At 41.3% G+C, this 12,063-nt stretch overlaps 1 protein-coding gene across 4 annotated transcripts in view; it reads left to right on the top strand.

Annotated features, from left to right (window-relative positions):
• The window catches only part of HOMER2 (homer scaffold protein 2), a 114,748-nt gene that overhangs the window by 39,018 nt on the left and 63,667 nt on the right, over positions 1-12,063 (top strand). For 3 of the 4 annotated variants that reach the window (XM_034783865.1, XM_034783863.1, XM_034783866.1), the window contains exon 2: positions 9,832-9,988. In XM_034783865.1, coding sequence (XP_034639756.1) covers positions 9,832-9,988 — 157 coding nt within the window. Of the gene's footprint in view, positions 1-8,493; positions 8,556-9,831; positions 9,989-12,063 lie in introns of those variants that run through there. The other variant, XM_034783864.1, reaches the window with a different exon arrangement.

Here is a 12,063-nt window from a genome sequence, read left to right as displayed (position 1 = left end):
AGGAGACTCTACCACCTCCCTAGGTAACGCATTCCAGTGTTTCACCACCCTCCTAGTGAAATAGTTTTTCCTGATATCCAACCTGGACCTCCCCCACTGCAACTTGAGACCATTGCTCCTTGTTCTGTCATCTGCCACCACTGAGAACAGCCGAGCTCCATCCTCTTTGGAACCCCCCTTCAGGTAGTTGAAGGCTGCTATCAAATCCCCCCTCATTCTTCTCTTCTGGAGACTAAACAATCCCAGTTCTCTCAGCCTCTCCTCATAAGTCATGTGCTCCAGACCCCTAATCATTTTTGTTGCCCTCCGCTGGACTCTTTCCAATTTTTCCACATCCTTCTTGTAGTGTGGGGACCAAAACTGGACACAGTATTCCAGATGAGGCCTCACCAATGTCGAATAAAGGGGAACGATCACGTTCCTCGATCTGCTGGCAATGCCCCTACTTATACAGCCCAAAATGCCGTTAGCCTTCTTGGCAACAAGAGCACACTGTTGACTCATATCCAGCTTCTCGTCCACTGTGACCCCTAGGTCCTTTTCAGCAGAACTGCTACCTAGCCATTCGGTCCCTAGTCTGTAGCAGTGCATGGGATTCTTCCGTCCTAAGTGCAAGACTCTGCACTTGTCCTTGTTGAACCTCATCAGGTTTTTTTCTGCCCAATCCTCTAATTTGTCTAGGTCCCTCTGTATCCGATCCCTACCCTCTAGTGTATCTACCACGCCTCCTAGTTTAGTGTCATCTGCAAACTTGCTGAGAGTGCAGTCCACACCATCCTCCAGATCATTAATAAAGATATTAAACAAAACCGGCCCCAGGACCGACCCTTGGGGCACTCCACTTGAAACCGGCTGCCAACTAGACATGGAGCCATTGATCACTACCCGTTGAGCCCGACGATCTAGCCAGCTTTCTATCCACCTTACAGTCCATTCATCCAGCCCATACTTCTTTAACTTGGTGGCAAGAATACTGTGGGAGACCGTATCAAAAGCTTTGCTAAAGTCAAGAAATAACACATCCACTGCTTTCCCCTCATCCACAGAGCCAGTTATCTCATCATAGAAGGCAATTAGGTTAGTCAGGCACGACTTCCCCTTCGTGAATCCATGCTGACTGTTCCTGATCACTTTCCTCTCCTCTAAATGTTTCATAATTGATTCCTTGAGGACCTGCTCCATGATTTTTCCAGGGACTGAGGTGAGGCTGACTGGCCTGTAGTTCCCCGGATCCTCCTTCTTCCCTTTTTTAAAGATGGGCACTACATTAGCCTTTTTCCAGTCATCTGGGACCTCCCCCGATCGCCATGAGTTTTCAAAAATAATGGCTAATGGCTCTGCAATCTCACCCGCCAACTCTTTTAGCACCCTCGGATGCAGCGCATCCGGCCCCATGGACTTGTGCACGTCCAGTTTTTCTAAATAGTCCCGAACCACTTCTTTCTCCACAGAGGGCTGGTCACCTTCTCCCCATGCTGTACTGCCCAGTGCAGCAATCTGGGAGCTGACCTTGTGCGTGAAGACAGAGGCAAAAAAATCATTGAGTACATTAGCTTTTTCCACATCCTCTGTCACTAGGTTGCCTCCCTCATTCAGTAAGGGGCCCACACTTTCCTTGATTTTCTTCTTGTTGCTAACATACCTGAAGAAACCCTTCTTGTTACTCTTAACATCTCTTGCTAACTGCAAGAGATGTTACCTCATGGGAGTTCTGTATATCCACAGTTAGTTGCGTGTTTGCAATGTTCAAACACAATTTTTTCTTTTCAGTAATTTTGCTTCATAGTAGACTGTCATAAATGTGTGCCATTCCAGATGCCACAACATATAGGGAGGTTGATTTGTTCTTTTTGTTTATCATACAATCAATAAGTCAGTGGGTAGTGGTACTGGAGCCAGATAATTATTGATATCAAGTTTGATGTTATATTTATCAAAACGGAATCCTTGTAAAGCACAAAGCCATAGTAGTAATGGAAGGTTTACATTGTATCAGTTGGCTTTGTGTTACTATCTATTTTTTCTTTCATGGAAAATCCTCCTTATCTAGTACTTGCTATGGTGCACCATTGCAAATCTTTTGGGATTGTCAGCAAATATAAGTACCATCATGTGCCTGGAGATGGCCTCTAGCAGCAAGTACTGTATTACAAAAATCCCGAGCTTACATGTTCTCTGGAGACCTACAAATTCTGTACCAAATGAAAATGATATAAACAGAAAATAACTATTTAAAATACTTTAATAGTATATATTTATCAATAGAAATCATGCAAAACTACCTAGAGTGTGATGGGAAACTAGTGAGCATTACCGATTCAGGTTCAAGCTTACTAAGTAATCAAAGAAACCTCAGATACCCAAGCTTGATTGGTATTTTTATTAATTATTAGTACAGTGCACAGTGGAAAGGCAGATGCATTACCAAGTATGTGGAACTGAAGCTTGAAGCTGATGGCAAATATGACACACAGGTCACAGTGCTGATTCTGGTTGCCCATTCTCACAATTATGCTCCTAGGTTCTTAAGATGTCTGCAGTTTCTGTTACTACTAGCTTCCTTTTTCTGACCCAAATAGATCTTGTTTTTCAGTATATCTCCAGACTCTCTTTTCATAAATTTTCTAACTTCAGAATTAATATCTACTGCTTAATCATTATTTTGTTGTTGGTACATTATATTTATATATGTATTCCCATCTATTGCAGTTAAGACATTGCTTGCTTAGTTGAAAGACCAGGGCACTGTGTTAAAAGGTCACTGTCTTTCTTAACACATTTAGCAAGCTTGTGTTTTTCCCTTCTTAGCCTGACAATCAATGATTATGGGAATCTGGTTCATGAGTGAGCTCTAGGCCTTATAAAAGTCTTGCTCATCGTTCAACAAGAGTCTCCAGATAATGTTTTCAATGTCAGTGCAGATAAAATGCAAGTGACTGTAGACCACTAAAGTGAAAATTTACTTGCTGTAAAAATTTGACTGACTGTATCTGATCCATAGGAAACTTTAGACTGGAACTCTTTAGCCAAATGTTCTTTTAGACATGCTATGTATTTTATGAACCTGAGTCCTGATCCTTCAAACAAACCTACGAGTAACTTTTCACATGAGTAGCCTTATTGAGCTCATGTGCGTATAGTTACTCAAAACTGTAAGTGTTTGCATGATCAAGGGCGTGATACCTTAATGCCTGAACCTGAAGGTGACTCCCTGCAGCCAGGCAAGTCATTGTGGCTCCCTGTGGGCACAGCAATTTGTTGTCACCACTCGTAGAGTCAGTTGTGGGAACAGGGCTTTGTTTTCAGCTTCTGTGCATGGAATAAAACCACAGTTTGCACTCTTTCAGTATTACCATTAGGAAAGGGATAGATAAGACAGAAAATATCACCATGTCACTATATAAATCCATGGTAGGCCCACACCTTGAACACTGCATACGGTTCTGGTCACTCTATCTCAATAAAAATATATTAGAATTGGAAAAGGTATAGAGAAAGGCACATTAAAATGATTAGGGATATGGAACAGGATCCACATGTGGAGAGATAAGAGACTGCGAAGCGGGGGCATAATAGAGGTCTATAAAACCATGAATGGTATAGGGAAGTGTTATTTACCTCTTCACATAAGACAATGAAATTAATAGGCAGCAGGTTTAGAACAAACATAAGGAAGTAAATCTTCACACAATGCACAGTCAACCTGTGGAACTTATTACCAGGGGATGTTGTGAAGGCCAAAAATATAACTGGATTAAAAAAAGAATTCGATAAGTTCATGGATAAGTATAGGTCCATCAATGGTTACTAGCCCAGATGGTCAGGGATGCAAACCTATGCTCTGGGTGTTCCTAAATCCTGACTGCCAGAAACGGAGACTGGACAACGGGATGGATCACTCAATAATTGCCCTGTTCTGTTCATTCTTTGTGAAACTTTTGGCACTGGCCACTGGCAGAAGACGTAATGGTGGGTTAGATGGATCATTGGTCTGGCCCAGTTGGCCAATCTTATGTTCTTACCAACCCTAAGCATTCAGAAGGCCCATAAAAGCCATGATGGTGATTTAAAATTCATGAGACTGTAATTTTAGCATCTTTTTGCCTTCTTTTTTTTGAGGTTTTAACATTTTGGTTCTTCAGGCTTTTCTCCACGACCATGATGGCTAGAAATGTATTTTTTTACTGAAAGTGGACATTTTCACATAACCAGATGATTTCATGCCAGGGGCTTTAAGAAAAACATCAAATATCACAGGAGGACTCTCTAGAATCATGAGAGATGGCAATGCAGTTGCTCGTATTCAAATTTTTATAAACAGCAACAATCCTGACAATGAAACAAGTCATCCATAACTGTAGAATCACCACCAATACACATACTATTTTTGCACTTATTTGTTTGTTCATTTATAGTTCATGAATGAAGGGCGCAGTTACAGTGATCACGGCTATCTATTGCACAAGAATGCCTGCTTTCTGGCCGAGCAGTTTATCATGAATTGCTGGGTTATGCCTCTACAGTATTCACAACTGTTTTCTTATATCTGATTGCAGATAGAGCCATCTTTGGAATTCTTTCTAGGGCACATATCCAAAGACAGGGAGGGATTTGATAGCTATGATCGTGTTGAGCCCAGAGCTGTGGTCAAGTCTGTGTCCAGAAAGTATTCAAAAATGCCAACACAGATTTGGTAATTTATTCACTTGATCTGATTCTGCTCCCACAGCGTGTCTGGTTCATAATTCCCTGGGGTGTGGTTAGTTTAGTTATATTGTAATTTTGTTCTGAATGCAATTATTATGGGTCCGGCTCATGTTATTCCAAATAACTAGTGTACATGAATAGAGTATTTATTCCATCATCTGTGTATTTGTATAAGTTGCTGTGTCTGTAAATAAATAAAGCATGCAGAAAGTAAACTCCTCAGATTTCATGGAGTATGGAGAGAGATTTTATTTTAAACAACAACACAACATTATAAAACAAGAAGAAAAAGAAGTTTCTATCTTGGAGGTATATGAGGTTTCATTTACATTACAATGTGTGCTACGGAAATTGAAATGTGAAAGTAAGTAACCTAGCATATTTAGTCTTGGGAGTGTATTCAATAATTTACACACAATAAATGTGTAGTGGTGTTGAAATTCTTTGGAATTGAAAACTATTAAGCTATGCAAAATTAAACTGACGAGAGTGAAGGTATGGTGTAGCTTTATGTTTGATAGTCCTACGACTATTAAGGGTGAACTAGGGCATTAGACTATTGTAGTGCTACTTTATTTATCTATTTATTTATTTATTTAGCTACTTATTAATAGGGATGTATCTTGTGAAGTGAAAGCTCTGCCAGTTTGATATGGAAATAAGTTTGGCAGAGGTGGACTGGGCTTACCTCTCTCCGCCTGCTCCCCCCGTTATCTGAGCAAACCTGCAGTGAGACGAAAAGGAGAGCAGCAGAAGGAAAGGGTTACGCTCCTATGAAAACAGCAATACTACCTGGAGTTTTCCTATTCGTTCAGATATCATCAGCCACTGCTGGAGTTTGTAGGGACTGCACATCTTGGTTTAACATACCCATTCCATTTTTAATAATCAGGAACCAAAGATGGCAAATTAACACTAAATGACATGTCTTAGTGATGTCTTCCTCATCCTATGTTGTAGTGAGTGCCAGTGCTGCACTCTGCTTTTGGAAGCATTTTGTAGGGCACATAAAATAACTACATTTCACTCCAGTCTGGTGTTTGGTAAAATGGTGTGTCTATAAACTACAATATGTTTAAATAAAACAGATCTTGGTTTTGCACATTATTATTCTATGTCAGTTGCAGGGCATTTGCACTTGAAATGTGACTAATACACATTAAATATGCATGGAATATCTGCGAGGGGGGGTTAATTTATAATGGGACTGAATTATTCTCTTACACCTTTTGAAGTGAAAGCTGTGTCATGGGTGCAAGTAAGAGCAGAATTTGGCCCTCCTGGTGTACTCCAAATTTGACTGGCTGGTTGTGAATGTAGCTTTTACTTGATGGTGCCAATTAGAAATTAAAAAATTCATTGGGGAAGATGCATTGTTTTCAGTGTCTGTTTCCTCTTCTCTTTGTCAGTTGCACTTCTCTATATCTACTCTTTTTTTTTTCTTTTCCTTCACTGTGTGCTTTACTCACAAAACTAAAACTAGGAGTCACCTGATGAAATTAATACAAACAAGAGGAAGTACTTTTTCTTGCAACACACAATCAACCCGTGGAACTCATTGCTGTAGGATGTTGTGAAGGCCAAAAATAAAACTGGGTTAAAAAAAGAACAAGTTAAGTTCACGGGGGACCGGTCCATCAGTGGTTATTAGCTAAGAGGGTCAGCGTGCAGCCCCTTGCTCAATACAGTTCTGGCTTCTTGCAGAGGTTAAGAAGTGGAAGATAGGGGGGGATCACTCCAGAATTGTCCTGTTCTGTACAGTTGCCCTGAAACTCTGGTATTGACTGCAGTTGGAGACCGGATACTAGATTAGATGGACCATTGGTCTGAGCCAGTATGGCCATTCTTATGTGCCCATCCGCTTTATTTCTGTATCTTCCAGGTCTTTGCCCAGAATATTTCCCCTAATTCTGTTTTCTAAATTGGCCAATCAATCTCTTCATTCCCCCTCACCCCAACATCCACCCTCTTACACACCATCAGCCTTAACTTAATGTTGCATACACACCCTCTTCCATGGACTACCAGGCACCTTGATATGCAGAGGACTAAACTGCAGTGAGGGTCTCACTGCTAAGAAGTCAATACCACTTGAAAAGGAACGACCTTACCCGTCACCCCAGTGGCTGGATTCCTACCAGGTTGCTGCCCCTGAACATTTTTTGGCAGCCCATTTATTTTTGTAGATGCCAGCTGGTGTAAGTGTTTTGAGTAAATTGGAATGCCCTCTCCCAAACTCAATCTGCCACTGCCGCCGCCACCACACACACAGAGCATCCTGGTTGCTGGAGGAGGAGCTTTCTCTCCAGGCTTTCCCTCCCACCCCAAAGATTCCCGGCTACCTCAAGACTGGAGGTGATGGGGGTATCAGCCTCTGTTTTGGGGGTTTAACCTTCTCAGTAAAAAACTCCAGCGTCTGCCTGTGCTCAAGGCTTCTTTCCCAAGCTGCAAAAGAAGACTGAGTCTTGCTACTTTGACTGCTCCCCAGAGGGTTCTGAATAGCAGTAGGCAAGACTGGCGAAGCTACAAGCCACAGCAGAGGTACTGGAACTGTCAGTCTGCAGACTCAGGATGACAATGTTATGTTTGTTATGCCCACCAAAAATACAGAGCAAGGCAAACAGGGTCGGGGAAGATATCTATTCCCTGACTGCGGAGCTATTGAGTATTTTTTTTAAGAGCCAGTACTTTAAAGGGGAAATTTCTCTGACTTCCCTATTACGGATAAACCCTCGCTGCTTACTCAGGTGGCATTCTGATATGTTTTAATATGAAGATAATTATTGGCATGGTAGCGAATAGACTCACTTGTATTTGCTTAATAAAAACTTGACATGTGAGTGGGCTTTAGGCCTCTTAACTTGAGTATTTTATGATTGAAGTAGTCTATGAATAGCATAGAGAAATGCCCCTTTTTTCCAGCTAAGCGCTGCACAAATATTAGCGTTTGAAATGAGAGCCAAATTCACAAACCTCGGACTGCATATAACATCCATCTCAGCGAGCTACTGATAAGGAATAACTGGAATAATTTATATTTCTTCACTGACATAATGAGAAAGTCCCATTGTATTTGAAGTGTCTTCCTCATGAGTATTGAATTTGGCACAGCCATCCATCCAGAAACTTACTCAACAGCTCCTGAAAAATTTAAAACTTTGCATATGTCTTACAAGGAAAAAACATTACTACTGCACTTGCATGTTTTTTTTTCATTTTTAGGCCTCATTAGGCTTTTCACCAGCAAACCACCTTTGCCAAGTTAATTCTACAATTAGAGTATCAGATATGCCCAATGTCAGTAAATTTACAGCTCTGGACTTTGTTTCATTTTGATTTGTATCATCATGTATTATCTAGCACCTAGAGACCTCAATCGGGATCAGGGCCGGTTTGTTCTAGATGTTGTGCAAACAGAGCAGACCACAGTCCCTGCCCTGAAGCTCTTACGGAGGGGGTAGAGGTATGTCAGCATTTTGAGCTGGAGGTGTAATTTCCAGATCCAGGACACACCCTCACTAGCTCTGATTGAGCTAGGGCACTAAAAATAGAAGGGTAGCTGCAGCAGTGGGAGGGGCTAGCCGCCTTGAGTTGGATCCTGTCTGAGATGCTAGCAGTGTACTCGGGGCTGTTAGCCCCTCCTACCTCTCTCACTGTGGCAGCTACATTTCTATTTTTAGTGTGGTGGGTGTGTCTCCTCAAGCTGGAAATTACTCTTCCAGCTCCAGGTGTAGCCATAGCCTAAGATAACACAACAAGTGGGTGTAACAATCAGCTGGGAGGAGCAAAGGACTGAACGTGATGGAAAACATGCAGGCCAGATATGTGCACAGATTGATGGTTTTGAGGTGGGTAAATTAAAATATTTATAAAACAAATATCAGAGATTCCTACTGGTGTTCTACCTAGACATCGTTAGTTAGCCTGGTGTAGCCTATTCAGTTTTTGTGTTGTAAATATCCTATTTCTCTGAGGCTGGTATGGTGGGTTGTATTGGAATAAACTGACATTTCTGCATCCTGTCATAATTATGTCAAGATAATGTCTTAATTATATAATATTCTATATGTGATTATATTGAGTGGTAGATGTCATGTAATGTTCACTATTTTATATAATCTCTCAGACTCAGGGAATAAAAGATTTATATAAATGTAGTAGAGTTTGCTTTACAGTTTAAAATTTAACTTAGATGGAAGGTATACAATTTGAAGTGGAAATAGAATATTTACTGACATTACTGCCATAAGAAATCCTAACTGTAGTCTTCAAACCAAATAACTTCATGTTTATCACATGTATTGTTCTTCCAACCCTACTTCTTCTCTGCTCTCATGTTATTTATACTGTCATCCTTAAAAACAAACCTGTACTTTGTGTGGAATTCTCGTGTTGGGTAAAATTGTCTGTGAATTGACTGTATTATAGTTAGGAAATGAAGCTGTGGGGTGGGACCCCAAATACTTCACCCATAGATATAGTTTGTTGAACTAAAATGTAATGCAACTTTTTTTTTCATCGTGGTTAGCTACTTTGCAGCTGATCAAATTTTCATGCACATCCATAGAACAGAATGAACAGAAGGACTGAGATTTTAGTAATGTAAATAGTGATACTGGGCATTTGGTTTGATAAAATTGTAAGGAGACTCTACAGTGAGTTCTGACTCTAAGTAATGATTCATATGGCTGAGTGGTATGAGGAAGGAAAGCTGTGTGTTTTTAGAAAAAGCAGATTAATTTGGCTAAGTTGTGTGTCAGTGTAATTGAATTGAAATAATGTGCTAATTTGCAGAAAAAAGTGTTAATGTTTTAACAGTGTCCAGTTATAGCAACATGGGAACTAAAATTGCATTTGTACTAGTGGCCCAAGAAGGGAACAAGGTCAGTGAGTTCAGGAAGCTAAATGTCACATGGTAAGGCTAAGAATAGGGAGAACGCTGGAGTGCTGATTCAGATAGTAATTTTAGTGCACTGTTTTTCCGTTTAGAATTCCAGGGTTATCTCATTTGAACTGTGTGGTTAGGCCTGCTGTTTTTAACATGGTTGATCAAGAGCGGACTTCTGCAACATTTCATCTTCCACAAACTCATGCATCCATTTCTCCTGTCCCTCCCTATTCCAGAGAACAGCCCATCTTCACCACCAGAGCACATGTTTTCCAAATTGACCCCAGCACCAAGAAGAACTGGGTTCCTGCAAGCAAGCAGGCTGTAACTGTTTCCTACTTCTATGACAGCACAAGAAACAGCTATCGGATTATCAGTGTGGATGGAGCCAAGGTAGGAGGTTGACAGATACATCTGGCATGTTTATTGATTGGAGAGCATCATATGATGCGGCTCAGCATTAACTGGTAATAGATATGGATGGGTCAGCCTACAGAGATAATCGAATAAATACTTAATTTGTATGTAATCCACTCTGTTTATTTGTACTGTTAAAGCTTCGAGTGCAGAAATGGAAGTGTGTGTGTGTGTGTGTGTGTGTGTAATAACAAGTGGCTTTCTGAACACAATCATGTTTGTGGAGGCAAGACTAGATCAATTAGAATAGCTTAACACTATTGACATCTTGGCAGACAAACAGGGGCGGCTCCAGGGACCAGCGCTCCAAGCGAATGCCTGAGGTGGCAAGCCGCGGGGGGGCGGCCTGCCGGTCGCCGTGAGGGCAGCACTCAGGCCACCTTCGGCGTCATGCCTGCGGGAGGTCCGCCGGTCCCGTGGCTTCGGCTGCAATTCGGCGGCAGGTACGCCGAAGGTGCGGGACTGGCGGATCTCCCAGAGGCGTGCCACCGAAGGCTGCCTGACTGCTGTACTTGGGGCGGCAAAATACATAGAGCCACCCCTGCAGGCCAATAATTCTTAGTGCCAAATTTTGGCTAGTATTTGGCTGATTATGTCTTAAAATATCATCCATTAAAGGTACATCTGAATTTTTGTGGCCATTTTTAAAGGGTTCAATGGGAGAGGTGCACACTCAACCCGGAGCTATTAGTTTTGAAGTGAGAGGATTGTCTACCCCTTGGGATAAAATAATATGTCTTCAGTGATTGATTATGCCCTCCAGCCTGCACCTTGATAGACTGTTGCACTGCTGGTCACTTTTTTCAGTCCGCAAGACATAGTCTGCTGTTGTAATTCCCAACCCTATGCAACATTCCTTCTAGAGCAGTAAAAAACTGAAGAAACTCCACAATGCTGCGGCCCTTCTCTTCTGCCCCTCTCCTTTAATTAGTTTGTACTGTTTTCGATAATAACTAATTAGGGCCAAATTCTGCCCTTGGAAGAATGTCTACATTGCTTCAGTGGGAGCCCCAGATGTGCATTGAGGGCAGAATTTAGCTCCTTGCATGTTTTCTTTGTTAAGAAATAAACTGGAACAGCTTCCATTTACCACTTAATTCAGTGGCTAAAGTTAGCAAGGTAGAGTTCATTAGCCTGAGGTTGTATTCTAGGTTAATCTTTTTTCCTCCTTCATTTTTATATTAGTCTCGCTAAAAGCAGAACAACTTCAGTGACCATTTTATTTAAAATATTTCTCTCTTTAAAATAGATTATGAATTACAGTTTTATTTTGGACTTAATAGAAGCAATCTCCTGAGACACATTCAGCAGAGAATGAATTGTTCACCAACCTTTGGATTGTCCTTCCTCTTTCCAGAATAGTGGGCCTGTGCTGGCAGAGGAGCAATAGAATGTTTACGCTGGCCTCCTTGGAGAGTCCCTCATTACCCCTCCTGTGGAGTCCTTTCACGCTGGGAATATAGGCTGGAAAAGGAAGCCCGGGTATTGTGCTGCCAGATTCAGCCAGTACGCTTCACTTTTCTAGCAACTTTTTTCCATCCAAGAATCCCCACACATTTACTAAGATCAGTTAATTTAGCTTCATAACTTACCCTGTGGGTAAGTGCTGTTATCCCCATTTTAAAGATGGGCAAACTGAAGTATGGATTGATTAAACTAGTTGAGTGAGGAAGTCTGTGATGAAAAGAACTTAGATTTCATGACTCTCCATCTTATGCCTTAACTGCAGGACTTCTCTCCTCATAGGCCATTGCTTTGCTTAGACAAGTCAATGCAGGACATGCTGAGACACTTGCATAAAAATCACATTGAAATCCCACGTCAGCGCATTTGGTATGGTTTTACCACATCACTCTGACATTATGTAGAAACAATAAAATATGATGAAAACTCTCTAGAGTGCAGTGCAATTTATTCAACGTTGGTTGTTACTTGGTTGTGTAAGCTTCATTTTCCCTTTTTTTTTTTTTTAAGCCTTCATTGTTCCTCTGGGGCTACATGTTGAATTGCAAATATGGAAAAGAATGTAGGGTCACTCTAACCTCTTTGCT

The sequence above is a fragment of the Trachemys scripta genome, chromosome 10, assembly GCF_013100865.1.
Source record: "Trachemys scripta elegans isolate TJP31775 chromosome 10, CAS_Tse_1.0, whole genome shotgun sequence".
Taxonomy (NCBI): Eukaryota; Metazoa; Chordata; order Testudines; family Emydidae; genus Trachemys; species Trachemys scripta.
The sequence above is the reverse complement of the archived record's forward strand: the minus strand, read 5'-3'. Positions and strand labels throughout refer to the sequence as shown.